Genomic DNA, 18,700 nt, shown 5'->3' on the forward strand with positions numbered 1-18,700 from the left:
GGACTTTCCCAAATAAAGACATAAGGTATAGCACTTATCAAAACTATGAAATAGCACTATCAACCTTATAATTTTCTAAAGTATTAAGACAGTTGTTTGTGCCATGTCTACCTGAAAGTCAATCAAACTTTAAAATGAACTTGAGCAATTTCAGTTGCAGATACCTCAAACAGAAGATAGATTAATACAGTGACATAGTTTCAAGGAACAGCCTGTTTCAGAGATAGCCAAAAGCCAAGATCTCAGCTGTCTATCCATCAAGCATTCCATAGCCCATTTACAAAACTACACACATTTATTTTTTTCACTTGTTCCCTTCACTTCTGTCCATCAGAAATAAAATACTTTTTATATCTTAATGTCTATTTTGCATATTACTCAATAGTAAAGGTATTCTACCTCAGTTAAAAAAAAAAAAAAGAAAAAAAAAGCTGCCAGATGGTTCTCAGGTCCAGCTCTTTAAAACTTTACAGGTAGTATCTTCATTGCTATGAACTGACAGTTACTATGTATCACATTTACTACTTCTATACAAACCACTCTTTGGATAACTGACAATTATTTTACCAAACAAGAGTTCTAATGACTAGATTAGTGGTTTATGGATATTTTTACTATTCTCTTCTCAGAAAAACATCCTTCTTAAGAATATTTTGTCTTCCTGCAATTTATTATAGTGCTGCTGAACTTTCAATTCAGAGTCAGACCCCTATAAATAACAGGCCTTAAGGATCTATTTTTAAAAAAAAATATGCACTTTTATTTAAGTTCATGTATTCTAGTTTTCTTACTGTAACATGGAGACTAAGAAAGTTAAGGAAATGGATTGTTTGTTTAATAAACTGGGGGGTGGGAGGGAAGCAGCTATGACACGAACTCTCATTATTGTTAGGCTACCCATAAAAGTATGCAAAACAAGTTTCTTAGCAGAAATTATACTAGTACAAATGTTATCAGAAAAGCTGCACAATTTCTTGTAGCTTCAACTCTGTCAAATATCTAATATCTATGCAAGAAAATTTATGTGCATCTGCTCATCAGTTTTTCAAAAATTGTTTCCAAAATTCGTATACAAACCTCAGCCTTTAAAGTCTGCATAAAGTCATCTTCTAATGTTTCACAGCATAGTTGGTGGACCCAAGTGATGTGACCCCTTCTAACTCTGCCTCTTTTCACCTTCAACTAAAATTACTGAGTGTTTGTCATAAGCGCTGTTTCTCTTCTACACTATGTTCATTATGGTTCAGCTACTAGAAGTTTAGGTTTCTCTCTTTACTCGCTTTTCCTTTCCATATTCAAACATAAGAGGCACAAAAGATACTTTTTCCTGTGTTTTTACAATCACACTAATTCTGTCAAAACCTATATCCACCACCTGTCTGTATCCTCACATTTAACTTCTAATAATTTCAGTCTTGAGCTATTCAAGTGGCACAGGAATAATCTCTTTCCAAAAATCTCTTCTCCAAAGCTCACAGTGGGTTTGTTTTTTGTTTTTTTTTTTTGTATGACATCAGTTAAGTTCCTCTGGGGAATACCCTATACCCCAAGAGCTTCACTGGAAACCGGAGCGCAGAATAAAACTGCAAAACTGCTTCACAGCAACATCCAGAAACAAGCAGCAATGGACCAAAACCTCCCAAAACCAGTTTAATCTACAGGTATTTAGATGACACATCATGTGCAATGTTGAAGAGCTCAGCACGTAACGTACAGCCGGGTTTTACACAGCTGTTGCACGCCGGCGGGAAGCGGATGTTACCGGCGCTGAGCAGCCACAACACGCAGGCGGCAGCGCGACGTTACGACGCGGGTCCTTGCCCCGCGGCTTGCCGCCCCACGCGCGCGCGGCCGCCCCACAGGCGCGCGCAGCCCTGCCCGCCCAGGTCCTGCTGCGGCCGCTCAACCCGACACCGGGCGCCGCGCGGCCGGCGGCGCCTCTTCTGCTGCGCGCGGAGCGCTGCTTAGCCCCGGCCCAGGTCGCTCCAGCTCCCGGGGACGCCGCCTACCCGCAACACCGCCCGGCCGTCGGAACCGTACGGGGAAACGCCGCACCGGGCCGCCCGCCGCCCCGCCAGGCCGGGCCCTTCTCACCTGCCGCCGGCGGAGCCACCTCGGCCCCTCGCGCTCTCCATCCCCGGCCCCGCCGTTGCTATGGGGCCCCGGCCGCCGCGCCCAGCTCCGGCCTCGCCGCTACCCTTGGCAACGGAACTCGGTACTGAAGCGCGGCGCCATTGGTCGAAGGCGCAGCATGCAGCCTGCCCATTGGCCAGGGCGCCCCTCAGCGGGGCGGGACAAGCCCACGCGCACGCGCGGGACGAGGGCCGCTTGTGCCGGGCCGGAGAGCGGACCAGCCACCTTCCCGCGCGCGCAGCCGGGCGCCCCTGGGGCGGCTGAGGTGAGGCCCTGCTGCTCCCTACCCTCCGCCTCCTCAGGGCTTGGGGTAACAGCCCCTACAAGAAGCCACGTAGATTAAAAAGTGCTTTTCAGAGCCACCCAGTTCCCCTGGGAAGCCCGGCGCAGCATAGCCCCATCCCCAAGAAAACACCCTCTACGGTGGCTCTGCGTCGTTTCTCAGGAGGATTAGCTAGCCCTAGCACAGGGCTCGGTTCAAATCGTCTCTCCTCTTCATCCTTGAAAGTAACACTGTCTATTTGGACACGTCTTTGCAGATAACAGAACTACTGCTCCTACCAAGTCAGACGTTAGCCTGTCTCCTCAAGAGCTCGGTGTTCACCATGATGTCAGCAGCACTCAACTTCCCTCTCTCCTGCAGGTATTTCATTAGATGAGGCCGCTGTCTCCAAGTAACCTTTACTCCATACTCATGCTCGGGAGTATCTGTAATCAGTACTGCTGGCTCCCCTCTCCCACAGGGATCAATACTGAATCCCAGCTCTTTTTCTGGATGCCAGGCATTGCTACTTCTTTGTGGCAGAGTGCTGCTGCATCTGCAGTTCGTTATGGAAGGCACCTGTGGAGTGTCTACATCTGCTGGACTAAAGACTCCTGGCTCCACAGGCTGGGGAGCACGTAACAAAGGTCTCTCTATTTCTCTACAGTTCTCCAGACTGTTCACCTGGATGTTGACTTTTGCTGCTGTCCCTTTCTTGGGCTGCCTGTGAATGTGCTGTGTGTTCTTCCTGGAGTGATTCAGATGATCCAAAGGCTGGACTGCATATCCTTCTGGATTTTCAAAAGTTAAAGGAGTAAGTTTGCAAACGATAGCTCTTCGACAGGCTTCTCCTGCATGGAGCAAACTGTGGTTGGCGTCCTGATTCTTGGGTTTGTGAGGACCACAATGCTTCTTCTTCTGACATGCTTTCAACACCACTGACTCAGTTGTTTCAAATTGTGGGCACACCTGAGTGGAAAGACATAATAATAAGAAAAGAACAACAATTTTCTCCAGACAAACAAATTTGCCAACCTAATTCTACTCCCCCATCTATCCCACCTTTTTGCAGTGTGTTCATTAAGTGGGTAATGTGGTCTGCAGCAAAACAAATCCGTCACTAACCAAGTTACTAAGCAGGAGATACCTCTGAACTTAAACATGTTCTGCCACTTTTCTCTGAGAAGCAATTGGGGTACAAGTGAGCTAATTATCAGGCAACTTAAAAACCTCAAGATTTGTGTTTTAAAGAAAAATCTAACTGGTCCCTACTCCTGTAACCCCTGGAGATTTAAAACAGTTCAGAGCTGGATCCTGTTTCTTTCTGTGTCTTAGCATAACTTTGAATAGATGCAATGAATTACATCCTCTGTCTCACTGCACAGATAGAGGTTGAACTAAAAGCGATACAAAAGTATTTAAAGGATGCTCACTTAGCTCCACCGCTTTAGATTATGTTAATATGGCTTCCACAATATTCCTCCAAAACATCTTTACTTCAAAACGTAGTTAATCTCTGTATCTGGAGTAACAGATCACCCAAAAGCCACTTCTAAAATCAGCTCTCTATAGAAGATGGTCAAGGCTCAACAATCTATATTTGAAATATTCTGAACTCTTACTCGAAACCTGAAAATCCTTCTATTATGGTATTCTTTATCTTCCTGGGTATCAACAAAAAGAATCAGGTTCTGTTTCTTGCAATTTGCTTTTCCCTAGAGCACACTAAACTGGGTTCTAGCAGCAATAACTACAGATCCCTTTCAGCATTCCTGAGTTACTACATAGTTCCTCAAAAAACTTAAGTGCAATCTAATTCTGTGTAGCGACTGTCTGCTGTACAGCTGAACTATTTGAATGCAAAGCCTTAATGTAAGAAAAGGGAGAAATGATTCCCTGATAATTTTATCCTGACATATACTTAAAAGATCACAGGTGAACCACTGACTTTGAGGCTATGACTTCCTGGCTTCAGAGAACACGTAGGGTAAGCTTTACTAAAACAGGAGTCTAGCACTCAAGAAAGTATGAAAAACCTAGATAACAACAAGAGGAGAGGGAGGGAAAATCAATTGCCTCTGAAACAAGTTGACAGAAACTCTGCAGATGAGGAAGTTATGAACCTACCAAGATTTTCAGATGGAAAAATATCTAACAGTTTCAGTGCTGATAACTTTGAATAGATTTTAGAATCATTGTATGTTTGGAATCAAAGAACTCAAGTACCAGTGTGGGTATTTCCACCTCTTCCAAAAAAAAGAATGCTTACTCACAGCAGTTATTTTACTGTTTCAGAAGCCATAGAGCTAACTGCCTCAAGCATATTAAAAAAAAAATTAAAGTTGGAAAACATTGAACATGTTCTACTTCAAGGTTAAGGCATCACAAAAATAACTCCAGGACACCAGGAACAAAGGAATGTTTCATGTAGGTTTGAAACCACACTTCCTGAGCCTGCTTTGTGAAGAACAGTGTCAAGTGACAATGATGCTTAAACAGAGCTCCCCTAGGCGATGATTATTGTTGTATAGGAACAGTCTGCCTCTGCAGCACCCGTTTGTTTAAAAACGAAATCTTTACATTACATCAGGAAAATCCTAGGATGCTGCAAACAGTCCCTGGAATATTTTTTCAGACTAGACAAGGAGCCTGTCAGAAGAGTGATATGGAAAGAAACTATTCAAAACACACAGAATGTAAAAGAGGGCAGGTTAGAACAAATAACCCTGAAGTGAAAGCCTATATTCTCTAAATTTAATAGTGTCAGATTTAAACAAAACATCTAGTACTTTAACATGTAACATTTGGAGTTCAGCCGTTATTTCAAGCAGCAAGCCGATTAAAAAAGTTTCTCTTCTGTTTATTATATGCAGGGATTTCAGTTACCACAGAAAAGTGTTTTCCTGATGATAACTAGTTTTTCAGAATAAAAATAGTTATACTAATCAGTACACCCTGCACACAGTTTTATGCCTTCAAATAACCAAGAAATTAGTGGTTGTAGTTAGAATGGGAAGCAACTCAAAAACAGTTATTTATGCTTTAGGCAGCTACAGTGAATTCAGGTCTGTGATACTAATTTTCAGGACCCAGAACAGATAGCTTTCTGTTGAGACATGTGTGAGAAACTTGAAAACCGGTGCTGTGGGATGCAGGGGGAAGGATAGTCTATACCAACCCAGACAGCAGAAGTGCTCTGGTCTACAGATTTTGTAGGAACACGTCTTGGATTCTCGGCCGAAGGCAGCCGAGTTTCATAGCACTGGACGGGTCCCTCTCGCGGCCTCTCAAGGAATACCAGCTCTGCCTTCCTGGCCTTGTGGGTACGTTTCTTCTTCGGAGGCATCAAAAGATATGGTAAAACCACTTAGAAACCTCATGATGCTTTCGAGAGGCAACTGGAGAAAGAGGAAAGCACACCATAGAGATGCTGAAGTGCTCTTAAATCTGTAGAAGGTAAATAAATGGACTTGAAGACAAACTTGTTTGGAAAGCTCAAATCTACTTTTTAACAGAAGTAAAATATTTATGCAACAATACAGTGTACACACCTCTACACAGACTTTTTTCTATCAGCAGTTTTTGAACCTTCTGTTCTGCTGTTTCTGAATCTGCCTTCAGGTAGATTCAGAAATACACAGCAGAAGAGATAAACACTACAAAGCTTCATGAGAGCCGATAACCAAATACATTGGAGGAGAGACAAACAAAACAAATGTCCCAGCTGCAAAAGGAGTTCTGAACTGACATTTGGGTAAGACTCAACGGTACTGGAAAAATTAGTTTCTTATGAAAATACATATTTTAAATATACAAGACAGGCAAACTCACATAAGTGCATTTCTTCATAAAAATATTTTAGAGATAATTTGAGAGACATCCATCTGTGAGAAGGCCTGACTAAACTACTGAAATATAGAAATACAGAATCAAATATATTTAGAATAGGCTTGGTCACTGAAATTTTAAGGAAATTCAAGCCACTGGGAAAGAAGGAAAAAAAAAATGGAATGGGAGTAGTTGACCTACTGAACCAGCTATGTCAAGTCAGCTATTAAAAAAATGTAGAGAAATAATTCCACATTAGCTCAATATCTAGTCTAGTTACAGACAAATAATGGTTTCGGAATTTAAAGTCAGAAAAACTTGTTTTCTTTTTTCAGTTTAATCCATAAAACTGGTTTGTAATGCCAAGATAACCAGAAGTCTTTCCATATCTAGTCGCTAACTACTTAATGTTTTAGTTTCAGGAATTTTAAAGTTTTTAAATACAGAACATGCTTGACATTTCCTTCCTGTATTATATATATCTTGCATGAGGGTGGCTTTGCCTCTTTTTTTTTTTTTTTTTTCCCAGTGAATGAGTCTTAACTAAAGTGACATTGAATTTAATTTCCCACTCAGAGGCAGATTAGTACACAGGTAAGGAATTTTGAAGAGAACGTTTTCTGAGAAATGCATTCCCTCGCACGAATTCCTAAGACCGCAACAGTCTGACTGCTTACCAAACGCGCAGTCTCCTCCGCCAGTCCCCCCTAGCCAGACACAGCCGTCACACTCCTTAACCGCTGAAACTCCCCGGCCCCTCGCAAGGGACCGCGCCGGGCCGGCGGCCGGGCACACGGCCGGGCTCCCCGCCGCGGCGGCGCGGCTGCGGGAAGCTCCCGGGGCTGCCCTCTGCTGGGGGGGGGGGGGCGGCTCTCCCGAGGCGCGGCCCGACCCACACCCAACCCCTCCCGGGCTACCGGCACATCCGCATCCCCCGCCGCCGCAGCCCATTGGCCCGCCCCGCTCCCGCCGTATCTCATTGGTCCAGGCTGGCACGTGACGCCAGCGAGTCGCAGGGCGCCAAATTCAAACCGGGAAACGACCCTCTGCCGCGAGTGGTGGCGGAGTCCGGAAGCGCTGGAGTTGTCGCCTCCCTCTGTATCCCCCTGCCTGGCTGGGGACGTGGTGAGTCGTGACCGGTGCCCGGCACCTGCCCCCGCTGCAGCCTACCGCTCTCCGGCGTCTCCCCGCCGGAGCTGGAGACAGCGGGGGCTGGCAACGCCGTGAAAGCCGCGCCAAAAGCGTAGGGCGGCTGGGAAAGAGAAGTGTCGAGGCCCGGGCCGGGGCCCAGGGCCTCTGGGGGAGCCGACGGGCTTACCGGCTAGTGCGGCAGGGCTGGGGTTGGAGTGGGTGGGGAAAGAGCTAGGAGCCCTTTAGTGCTCCTCCCCTTAGCATCGCTGGGGCCGCGCGTACGCAGGGTTGCTCCTGAGCCTATACCGGTGGTAGCACCTCGAGGCCTTAGGAAGCAGCTCGCTCCTGCAGGGAATGCAACCGTTTGGAGGCTGGGTAAAGGTTACTCTTTCGTCACTGTCTTACGGGGATCTCTCTTCAAGGGAGTGTAGCAGATTTCAAAGGGTCATGTGTGTGTCTGGTTGCTGCAACTTGTGTCTCCTGTTGGTGGCCTCCGGCTGCTGGGCAGCCTCTGACTACAGGGCTGCCTGCTCCCTGCACGTAGGACATCAACTCAGGGTTTTTTTCTGGACTCTTTCTGGTTTGTATCTATGTAGGTAATTCCTACTGTGTATTTTCTTGCATACTAGCTGGCTCAGTCAAGTCTACCAGTCCAAAAGGCCTCTTTTTTCATTATTTGTTTCTGTTCTGCCTGTCATCCTTAATGATAAACAGTAAGTACAATTTGTGTATTCTTGTCCTGCTTTAGTTTGTTGCAAGAGCCAGCCTTCACCTGATTCTTGAATGGCATGATATTTTGGAAGTGATGTTCTCAGAAGTGAGACAGTGCATCTTCCCCTGAAAGCAGTATCTCTGAGTTTTATCTCCTCTGCTTTATGATCTAAATTGTCTGTTGTCCAAAAGTTTGACATTTAAGTTGCAGGCTGCCCAACGATGAATTTATCTGGTTCTTGACAAATCTACGGAAGGAATAACTTAAAGCATTTTCTTTACATTTATTTTAAAGTACCTACATTCTGCTGCATTTATTATGTGCTTTTGTAGTGTTCAGGACAATCTCTACTTCCCAGATCTTAAACCATCTGTTAAGTTCCCTTTCTCTTGGGTTGTATGATCTGCTTCTTACGGCAATGAGATACCAGGACTGCTATTTCTATGTTCTACCTTCTCTCGCTTCCCTCCACCTTGCTGGCTGATGCTGGTCAAGTCACTTTACAGCTAAGTCTTAGTCTCTCCTTCTGTAAAGCACATATACATACTTTCCTCATTATTATGTGCTCTGTGGCTCCCAAATTATGATGCAGATTATCTACTCGGGTAATATATTCCTTGTCCTGCTTTTACAAGGTTTGGATAAAGGAGGTACCGTACTATTTTCTAATAGCCTTGTCAACCTTATTAAACACTTTCATTTCTTATTTTACTTCCTTGTTTCTAACTTTGTAACAATTGCTGAGAATATGTGCTCTGTGAGAGGCTTGTGGTGATTTGCTACATCTTTCTAAGCTGTTCTTGCCCTCTTCATTCTTATGTTGTATTTTTTGTTTTGTAGGATTTGTTCTTGTCCCTTTCAATGGAGAGTGACTGTATAGATCTATAATGAGGACCAGCCCTTGCAGGCCTTTAATTCTCAAAAGACGGAAACTGACCCTCCCACAGAACAATGCACCCAGTACTTCAGCAAGAGATGAGAACAGTGGTCAGGATGAAAAGACTCCTATACAGGAGCACAGCCAGGAGGACCAGCACAACAGCCAACCCAGAGACAAAATGGACAGTGGCCCGCAGACATTCCCAGCAGGAATAAAGATAATTGACCATCCTACCATGCCCAACACACAAGTTGTAGCCATCCCTACAAATGCTGATATCCAGAGCATCATAGAGGCACTGACAGCAAAAGGAAAAGAATGTGGCAACAATGGGCCCAACAAGTTCATTCTCATTAGCAGTGGGGGCACATCCTGTTCTGCAGGTTCAACACCATCACAGCATCTCCCATCAGAGAGGAATACCAGCACAGCAACCAAGGCTGCTCGCGGTCAAGAAAGAGAGAAGAATGTTACACAGACACCTGGTGTTGCAGGGGGGAAGATGCTCTGGCATTCAGGAATTGATCCTGTGATTGGACAAAAACAGGAGAGCAACAGTATGTAATCTTTACCCTTTTTTTTGTCTTGACAGATAGACAAAGAGATATGAAGTGGGCCAGTGAGTGTAATGCTTGGATTTCAACATGCAGTAATGAAAACTATTTCATTATTTACAAAATAGCTATGGATTTGATTCTAATAATCAGCATACCTATGCATATGTAGTGAAATAAGAAGGATATTAGTGGATATATTTTTGGTGGAAGAGATGGCGTATGAAGTTGTACAGCAAAGCAAAATTTTAGTTTTTGGGGAAAAAAAGAAGGGCTGGCTTAAGAAATCAAGTCTAGAAAAACAAAAGACTAAGTTTCATTTAGGAAAAGGGTTATGGCTGAATTCAATACTAACGTAGAGTACCCTCGTCAGTGATAAAGCGCATGGGCCTAGAGCTTTAAAAAAAGAGATGATTCCCATCCTTTAATAAATAAGTGGCAAGTCTGTTTTGTCCTTGTCAGTCTCATGAAGCTGCTGAATAAATGTTAGAAGGTGGATGGATTTTAGTTTGAAACACTGCTCGGATCAAATTTGTATTTGCAACTTAAAATAGCTATGTAGCTTTTGAGCTATAGTAGATTTTATCCCACAGTATAGTACTGTTTGATGGGAGCCCACAGACAGCTGCAGTAGCTACATCGTTACAATCAACTTCACCAGAAATAACAAAACTTAGTTTTTATTGCTGCAGTTAAAAAACCTGGAGACATCTGAGCTTCTGAGTGGGTCTTGTGCTAGGTATTTCGATTGGAGTTTGTCACCACCTTCCTTGGCCTTTGTTTACTAGATTCATCCTTTAGCTAAAAATACTTGAATTCTTGAAGTACTGGATCAACATTGCCCTGTTTTGTTGAGAGCAATAGTCTAATTTCAGTGTTTGTTTTTTAAGGCTGCAGCTTTTTTCAGAAATTGGGCAGATTTACATGAAATCAGGAATTCAGGGTTGAATTCCTTCCACAAGAAATGTTAACATTGCAATACTACCTTGTCCCTATCTTGAAACAGGGATACCTCATTTAGAAATGTGATTAGTGCCTTTTGGCACTTGAGATGAAAGGGGAAGAGGGTTACTTGTGAGTGAGCAGAGCTATGGGCTTGTTATCCCAACAGGCAGTGGCGAGACGACGAGCTCTGTGTTGGACAATAGTCTAACTAACATCCAGTGGCTGGGGAAGATGAGATCTGATGGGCTAAGTCCCTGTTCTGTGAAGCAAGACAGAGAGAAAGAGAACCAGATGCCTCTGCAGGAAAGAATTAAGGTAAGTAGGAGAACACAACAGAGTGAATGCTAAAATTTTTGATAGGGAAATAATCCATGTGGAATAGAAGACTTGCAAGAACTAAGCATCACTATCTCTAATTAACCAGAGTTTGGTCTTTACTACTTGAATAGCAGAACCTGGAGGATCCAGGGACGTTCCACAGCCCTTTGTCAACTTTGTGAGCACTCATGTATCATTCCTTCTGTGTCTCAGACTGAAGAAGATTCTGCTGCTGCTGCTATTCCTACTACTGCTGGCTCCTCCTCATGGCAGAATTCATTATCAGAAAGACCTCCTTACTCCTACATGGCCATGATCCAGTTTGCCATCAACAGCACTGAGAAGAAGCGTATGACTCTGAAGGACATCTATACCTGGATTGAGGAACATTTCCCATATTTTAAACATGTGGCTAAGCCAGGCTGGAAGGTAACAAGCAGGCCCTGAAGTTTCTGTGGGCCGCAGGGTGAAATTATAAGCCTTCTGGATGAAAATGAAAAGTTGTTCCCCAGCCTGCAGAGCAAGATGAAAATTAATTTAAACATTCCACCCCAAATAACTTCTCATTCCAGATGTTTCCTGTTCCACTTCTTGTATCCCTTTTTGCATTCCACTTAGGCAAGATGATGGTATGTTTGATCACTGGAGTAAGAATAGGTATTTCAAGAATAAATAGAATAAGAGGCTGATGACGCAGCTGGCTGGGTATGCAGAATATGATGGTCTCTGATGTCTACACTTTGGGATGTAATCCGTCTGCCAGGGTAGTCATGTCTGAGGTAGGCCTTGTTGTGCTGATAATAAAGCAACTGCTTTTCAACCTCCCCCTTACTCCTTTCTCCCCAGAACTCCATTCGACACAACCTGTCCCTTCATGATATGTTTGTCCGTGAGACATCTGCCAATGGGAAAATCTCATTCTGGACTATTCACCCTGATGCAAACCGTTGCCTAACATTGGACCAGGTATTTAAGGTGAGTGCCTCATGCAAAGAAAATGGGACAGGCTATCCAGTTCCTAAACATCACACTAGCCAGATGCACCTTATTTTAACAGGAAAGTTAAGCTGCTTTGACATCAGCATTACTGTAGAAACTGGATTCAGTCAATTCTCTTGACAGGTAGACAAGCTCTATATTTGAAAGAAAAGGTGCTGTGGCTGTGCATATGAAGTGCAGCTACTGTGAGATGTGTTTATTCTTCAAGTGGTGTGCCAAATGTAATAGTGAGCTTTTTCAACTTCTTTCCATGGGCCTGATTCAAATTCCTAGTGAGAAGCTTTCCACCAAAGTCAAGCAAGAGTTCTTATGCTGTTTGATTTGACAGCCATAGGATGGAATTGCCCTATCCCAGCTAGGTATTTTCAGAAGTACCATTTTGTGGGAGAAACAGAGCTTGTGAGCCTGGTATATGTGTGTTTGGACTATTCTATATTTTCTGAAGTGGGTGGGCAGATTGACCATTGTTTGCTCAAACTACACAAGTTTAAAATGTCCCATTTGTTCCCATTTTGGCTGATAACTTCATCTTATTTTTCTCCCTCTCAATGCCTTGCTGCCACCAGCCACTGGACTTGGGGTCACCAACATCGCCTGAGCACTCTGAATCAGTAAGACTTATCCTCTGGCTCGGGGCTTCGGCTTCCATTCTCCTCTTGCCACTGAAGGAAAGGAGAAGAGGCTCGGGGAGGGAACTGGGTTACTGCTGCAGCTAGTCACACAGCTCCATGCACACTCTTTTTGGGGAAAAAAAGCTGAGCCAAAGGTTAATGGTCTCCAGGTGATATGCTCTCTCTACAGCTGGTAGACCTGTACAGCTTGGAGCTGGACAAGTCTACTGCTGAAATAGGCTGCAGTGGACACCAACAGGCTTCAGAGAACAAACCCAGACAGACATTTCTGGTAAAATCCTCATCTCCACGGAAGCAGTCCTAATCTGTTCTGCGGCTCAGATGCAGAGAGAACAGGATCTCTCTGTGCTCCTTTTTCATTTTGGAACCCAACTGCATTGTGATTCTCAGAATGATGAAACTGTTTGCTGTCTCTCACATTCAGCAGTTTTAACAATGAGAGATTTGCAAGCAACCAGTCAAAAGCTTTTCTGACATGGCTACAGCCCTGACCTTCTTTCCATCTGCTTAGACTTCTGATTCCTATGTTGCCTCTGCTATTCCACTTGAACATCTATCTGGTCTATGGTTTGTATAGAAATCCGATATACAATAAAGCTATCCTATTCACCTTTCCTCAGGCACTGAGGACACTGAAACCAGGTCACTTTTGCAGTAGAGTCCACAGCTGGAGTCAGTCTGTCATGCCATCTATTTTTCTACACAGCTTTTGGTTGGCAGCTGGCTTTGAGATGGCATGGCTGCAAAACAGCAAGTGGCATGGTGATAGAGCTGGTGTGAGTGCTAACTGCTGCTCTCTCTGTATTAGCACAGCACAGGCTTCTGGATTAGCAGCTCTGAATGAGGCAGCAGAATAAAGATGAATTATTTTTAAATCTTTTCCTTTTCTCCTTCTCCTCTTTCTTATTTCACAATGACTGCAGCAGCAGAAGAGACATCTTCCAGATCCCCAGAAGAACATGGGAAGCAACAGCAGCGGCAAAACTGAACCTCAGAATGCACGTGAGTGTTTTTATCAGCCTGGGCCAAAGAGATCAGTCCCATAAACCCAGGGCACTCTTAGATTCCCTTAGGAATGAAAGTGGAAATTGTTATCCAGGTTTGCCAGCTTTTAGGCTTCCTAATGTCAGGCTTGGAGCTGAAGGCAGTATTGCTGTGTCTGAGAGAGGATGTGATGGGGAGATGAAGGGGACTGGTTATTCAAATGGAGTGAGAGTGGAGCTTGCCCCAACTTGAAGGCTAAGTTCTGTATGAAGGGCTATTTTCCTTGTTCATCAGGCCTTCTGGATGGGGATTTGTATCCTCAGAATTAGAGAGAAGGCATGTGAGCCTATCTAATTGGATGTTTATTTGGGGGTATTTAGAAGGACTTCCTATTAGATGCCTGGATGTCAAGAGGTATTAGAGGAAGGGCAAGAGGCTAGCAGTCCATTCTTTTCCCTTCCAGGCCGAAAGATGAAGCCTTTGCTTCCTCGCATCAACTCCTACCTGGTTCCGATCCAGTTTCCTTTGAGTCAGCCTCTTGTCTTGCAGTCTTCTATGAAGGTTCCTGTATCCATGGCACAGGGAACATCCCTCAACAGCTCAGAGACTTTCCAGAGCAATAAGCGTGTGCGCATTGCTCCAAAGGTTGGTTTCTTGTTTTCTGAGGGGGTTGTTTGTTTGGTTCTTTTGGGGGAAAGGGTAGGTTGGTGGTTGTTTTGGGTTTTTTTCTTTTCTGTAGCTCTTGCCTTTTATGGACACTGTTCATCATATGGTTCCTTTGTGCATCTTTACTAGGTGCTTTGAAATTCTAAACTTATATTAAGGAGCTAACCAGTGACAATCCTTGCTGTCCTTTTCTGTCTCCTGCTAGTTGACTTGCTATAAGGATGTTAATATAATTCGCTAGAGGAGGGGGCTTTATGGATTGGTCAAGACAATTTCCTTTCTGCTTGGATGTGAAGAAAGAAGAATGGGAGAAATTACTTTGTTCTGCCGCTAAAGCAGTCAGGGTTTTGATAGCTCTGAAGAGACATGTAACTTCTTTTGAAAGAGTATTTATTTGCATATAGTCTCTTCCCAGAGGTTTCCAGTACCTGCTGTTTGCTAATTCTGTGGAGTTGCCATTTATTCTGGGCTCAAACAAAACAGCTATTAAACAGGTCTTTCTCTTGGCATCTCACTGACTGTTCCTGGATGGTTAGACATTGTAAAGCTTTAACTTCTTCCATTCTGTCTAACCATAATCCTATTTTCCTTTGTGTGACTGCTGCTTTATGATTTCTCCTGCTATGATTTCTTTCCCTTGTGCTCTTTTTGCTTTTGATAACTTCATTTTTTTTTCTTTTAATTTTCTTTGGTTTCTGGGAAGTCTGTCCTCGTTCATTTTGTTACTTCACATGTAGGTAGCATAAGGAGAAGTCAAAGGAGTTACACTTTTCCAGAAATATTCAGCTGTCCTTCTGCCTGTACTCCTAGAAGTTCCTCACAGCAGAAGTGCTCTGAAAGGCATGACTTCCAGTCAATTAGCTAAAATCCTTCCCAGGTGATCTGTAGGCTTCTTTGTATCAACTTCGTACAGAGATCAATCTCTCTCTGGCTGTTCTAGTTACTGCTTTCTGAAGATCCTCCTTACCTGTTCTGCTGTCCTTAAGTGCCAGTCTTCCTTTTCTTCCTTCCACTGTCCTTTGGATTTTGAGTAGGTTAAGTCCTTGCTTACTGACTGCATGTCACTTGTGTTTCTTTGTAGATGTCACTCTCTACAGAAGAGTCATCCTCTTTACCCATGGCTGCTGTCAAGGAGGAGAGTCAATGTGATGAAGGCTTATTTTCTTCAACCCATTCCCTAAAGGAGCGCAGCTCCCAGCCTCCTGAGGAATCAGCTTCTTTCCCTGAAAGCATCTGTATAAAGGAAGAAGAAGGCTCTCAACTGGATGACTGGCTGTCCCCATTTGCTTCAACCCTAATGGTAAAGGAAGAGCCAGGCTCGTTCCTCCCAGTCTCATCCACAAAGGAGAAGAAACAATTCACCAAATTGAAGTCACCATCTAAGGGTGTTTCTGACACATTAGTTATAAAGAGGAGGGAAAGTCATGAAATAGGCAGATCCAGAAGGAAGCAACGCCTAGCACTGCCTTGCTCTGAAGAGCCTGTCCTTGTTTTGCCAGAAAGCAATGGCTTTGACTCTTCCCGGCTGGGAGCAAACCGCCCCTTCCGGCAGGAAGGCCAGCCTCTTGAGAATGTATCACAGCTCAGCTGCTCACAGGGGGAAGAGGGCCCTTTTAAAACACCAGTAAAGGAGATGTTCAGCAAATTGCCAGTTTCTTCCACTCCCAGCAAAGTCTCAGCAACTACCAGCCCCCAACTAGGGTGCCTTGACCCCTGGAAGTCTGCACCCTTAGCCAAGGGAAGTCACGACCTGGACTTCAGTCCAGTGAGAACCCTTCAGCTGCCATTCACACCCCTCCAGGAGAACCAGGACTTGCTGGGTTTTAACAGCACACCTCTTAAAAGTCTCTTCTTTGAGTCCCCTCAGGAACTGCTCAATACAGAATCCAGTGACTTGGTGCACTGTCCCCTCACAAGCTCTCCAGCTTTTATTCATGAGTCTATTAAGCAATCATCTGTTGAACTCCCAGCCTCTGGCTTAACTGAAAACCGATCACTCCTAGAGGGCCTTATCCTGGACACCATGAATGACAGTCTGAGCAAAATCCTTCTAGATATCAGCTTTCCTGGTCTTGAGGATGAAAACCTAGGAACAGACATTAGTTGGTCTCAGCTCATACCTGAACTGAAGTAAACTGGCCTGAGGACTGAATTTGGTTTGTTCTGATATTACAGAAAGCACTCTACTCTTCTGAGATCTGTTCACATAGTCCAAGACGATTGTCTGCTTTTGACTAATTCCCACATCCATGGGAACAGAGGGCATTATTGGCTCCTGCTAAGCTGGGAGACTGGCCCATTGGCTGCTATGAGCTCCCTTTATAAGCTACAATAGACTTTATGTGGAACAAGACAGAATCTGACCTTGTCCTGGAGATGAGTCCCTGGAGAGTGGTTATAAAAAGAACATCTAAGTAGACCCTGAATGGCGTTTGCTACTCAAAGTATCAGATAAAATGGATGTACTTCTCAGTTATGTACAATAGGAGAGAGCTTGGGAATCTCGTCTTAGCTCTATTCTTACTGCATTTTACTTTGTTCTCCTATTACTTAGTATCTTCTGTGTAATGTTAATGGCTGTAAATATTGTACATTCCTTAGATTAGCCCTTAATTATAATAACTTTATTATTGTAGGATTATGGGAATATTTGAGCTGGTAAAGGGTTTAACTTAGTGTTGTCCATATGTTCCCCATCTTCTGTATTCTTCTACCCTAGATGATAGACCAAAATATTTTTTTTATTTCCGTGACTTTAGAAACACACTGGTCAAGGCTGTTTTGAAGGTTACTGGGGCTAAGATCTGAAAAATCACCTATACATGACTCAACTCAAACTGAAATAGGTTGTTATCTGGATTGCAGTGTAAAATCTAGGAAGCCGAATGGCTTCCTTTTCCCAGGCTGGAATGGAGAAGAGCTTGGATCAAGTTCTTCTGGTTCCAGAGTCCTATTGTTATGTACCTAGAGGACTAGGAAGAGTAACTATTGCAGTAAGATGGGCTTCTATTGAATGGTTATAAAGCTGCCCTCATTACAATAATCAGTTGAAAATGTTAAAAAGAACCTGTAAAGCAAACGCTGATATTTCAACTGGAAAGTGACCTCTGGAAACATAAGTTATGTATCTCTTGGTGCAATAGGACAACTCATCCCACTTCCCTAGAACTCATGTCAAAAGAGGAAATTTCCATGGAAAGGACATGATCCTTCTGTTTACAGACAAATGATGGCTCATGTACCTACATATTCAATAAAGCTTCTTTTGGAACGCAGCTGAGTAGTGTCTTCACTGCTTTCACTCTTGGCAGCATGCTCAGGCTGGGACATAGCATGAACAATCAATTTTTGCTTGTCTTGTGTATGTGTTTTCTGTGATCAATATTCTCCTGGCCATGTTGGCCAATACCACATCAGATTTGGTTACTCAACCCCTTGCTTCAAATAATATATTTTTTCCTTCTCAAGGGTAAATCCTGATTTCACAAGTCAGAAACATACTAAATTAGTCAAAAACATCAAAACACCACCAGCGGGCTAGTTTCTGTATTTTGTAAATGCAAAACAAGACTTGCTCAAAAATCTGCATTTCTGCCTTCCCCTATAAACACAAAACCAGATTTAGATGTGGTTTTCAGCACGGTAGTTCTCTTGTGTGCTTGTTAGAGCTTATTGGCCCTCAGAAGATGTTTCAAGCGCTTTGTGTTGATTATTATTCAGTTTCTCTGGGGAGGTGTGTTGGACTGCCTGATCTACATTTCTGTCTGCCTAGCGCAAATGATGGCTCAGCCTGAGGCCAACAGAGAAAATGTTTTACTAGGCTGTTGTGTGAATTTCAGACCAAAAAATTTTTATCAGTGATTGGAAGTTGAAGTTCTATCACTTCTGGTTAAGTCTCAGGGGGTTTTTGCCTCTAAAAGGGAAATAAAGGACTTCAGAAAGCTTTAGGACTAAGAATTGTGTGCCAATAGCCTCTTAAGTATATTTTGTTTAGGATAGATTTGCCAATGTTGCCTGGAAGGGCAGGAGGTCTTGATTCCTTCTCTACAAATGTCCTCTAGCCTGGATTGAAATAATTCTTTGATCAGGAAATTGTAATAGCTGTGAAAATTAATCAAAGCTACGCAGCACCTCTGTTCACGGAGGAGAGCTGAGGGGGAAAGCCATAAACCTAGATCTAGGCCCAGGGGGAAGAAGAGATGTGGACAGAAGGCAAGATCTTGGTCGTGAGGCTGCAGAGGAGGCACAATTTGTGGTTTGTAGCACACCTTCTATTAGCTTTTACACAGCTGTCAGCACTCTAATTGGGTTTGTTGAGACATCTCCCTTTTCACCTCACTTCCTGCTCCTGAGAGGAGGCATGCTGTCCTGGGTTGAGTGAGTGGTGGAGTTTTTTTGGTGGCAGGGGAGGGGGCTATAGGGGTGACCCCCTGTGAGAAGCTTCTCGAAGCTCCCCCAGCTCCACGTCAGCTCCACCTCTGCACCAAAACTGAGCCCATCAGCTGCGCCTCTGCGATAACGTATTTAAGAAGGGATGTGGTGACGTGCAGGGGGACTTGTGAGAAGGAGTTGCTGCAGCTGCATGAACACCAAGGTCAGTGGAGGAACAGAGGAAGAAAGGAGGGGGGAGGTGTGCCGGAGCAGAGACCCCCCTGT

The 18,700-nt window shown here is 44.0% G+C and overlaps 3 protein-coding genes across 8 annotated transcripts in view; 1 reads left to right on the forward strand and 2 right to left on the reverse strand.

Moving 5' to 3' along the window:
• Positions 1-2,769, reverse strand: part of TULP3 (TUB like protein 3) — a 29,144-nt gene extending 26,375 nt beyond the window's left edge. Inside the window, exon 1 of one of the 2 annotated variants that reach the window (XM_032983969.2) lies at positions 2,695-2,769. Coding sequence is in view for 1 of the 2 variants with exons in the window: in XM_042795327.1 (XP_042651261.1) it covers positions 2,095-2,135 (41 nt within the window). In the remaining variant the exon portion in view is untranslated. Of the gene's footprint in view, positions 1-2,094; positions 2,199-2,694 lie in introns of those variants that run through there. The other variant, XM_042795327.1, reaches the window with a different exon arrangement.
• RHNO1 (RAD9-HUS1-RAD1 interacting nuclear orphan 1) lies at positions 1,637-7,129 on the reverse strand. 3 transcript variants are annotated; one of them, XM_032983994.2, is made up of 3 exons: positions 6,901-7,129; positions 5,574-5,793; positions 1,637-3,364 (listed from the first exon to the last, which is right to left on the reverse strand). In XM_032983994.2, the coding sequence occupies exons 2-3, from the start codon at positions 5,739-5,741 to the stop codon at positions 2,699-2,701; spliced, it is 834 nt and encodes a 277-aa protein (XP_032839885.2). In that variant the 5' UTR covers positions 5,742-5,793; positions 6,901-7,129; the 3' UTR covers positions 1,637-2,698. The 3 variants fall into 3 exon arrangements, with proteins under 3 accessions (XP_032839885.2, XP_032839879.2, XP_042651262.1); XM_032983988.2 differs by having other exon boundaries at positions 5,574-5,842; XM_042795328.1 differs by lacking the exon at positions 6,901-7,129 and having other exon boundaries at positions 5,574-6,581.
• On the forward strand, positions 3,139-17,319 carry FOXM1 (forkhead box M1). Of its 3 annotated transcripts, none has more exons than XM_032983941.2 (9): positions 3,139-3,209; positions 8,907-9,503; positions 10,612-10,760; positions 10,977-11,192; positions 11,610-11,738; positions 12,329-12,373; positions 13,318-13,396; positions 13,842-14,023; positions 15,126-17,319. In XM_032983941.2, the coding sequence occupies exons 2-9, from the start codon at positions 8,954-8,956 to the stop codon at positions 16,176-16,178; spliced, it is 2,403 nt and encodes an 800-aa protein (XP_032839832.1). In that variant the 5' UTR covers positions 3,139-3,209; positions 8,907-8,953; the 3' UTR covers positions 16,179-17,319. The 3 variants fall into 3 exon arrangements, with proteins under 3 accessions (XP_032839832.1, XP_032839825.1, XP_032839839.1); XM_032983934.2 differs by lacking the exon at positions 3,139-3,209 and adding an exon at positions 7,261-7,348; XM_032983948.2 differs by lacking the exon at positions 3,139-3,209 and adding an exon at positions 7,677-7,729.
• Positions 17,320-18,700: the final 1,381 nt, after the last annotated feature.

This window comes from Tyto alba, unplaced genomic scaffold (genome assembly GCF_018691265.1).
Source record: "Tyto alba isolate M040663 unplaced genomic scaffold, T.alba_DEE_v4.0 Super-Scaffold_21, whole genome shotgun sequence".
Classification (NCBI taxonomy): domain Eukaryota; kingdom Metazoa; phylum Chordata; class Aves; order Strigiformes; family Tytonidae; genus Tyto; species Tyto alba.

Coding starts and splice junctions, on each gene's coding strand:
- RHNO1 (XM_032983994.2), bottom strand. CDS start 5,741: ATGCCTCCGAAGAAGAAACGTACCCACAAGGCCAGGAAGGCAGAGCTG. Junction 3,365..5,573: donor AGAGCACTTCTGCTGTCTGG/GTTGGTATAGAC, acceptor CTTTCCACTCAG/GTGTGCCCACAATTTGAAAC.
- FOXM1 (XM_032983941.2), top strand. CDS start 8,954: ATGAGGACCAGCCCTTGCAGGCCTTTAATTCTCAAAAGACGGAAACTG. Junction 10,761..10,976: donor CTCTGCAGGAAAGAATTAAG/GTAAGTAGGAGA, acceptor TCTGTGTCTCAG/ACTGAAGAAGATTCTGCTGC. Junction 13,397..13,841: donor AACTGAACCTCAGAATGCAC/GTGAGTGTTTTT, acceptor TTTCCCTTCCAG/GCCGAAAGATGAAGCCTTTG.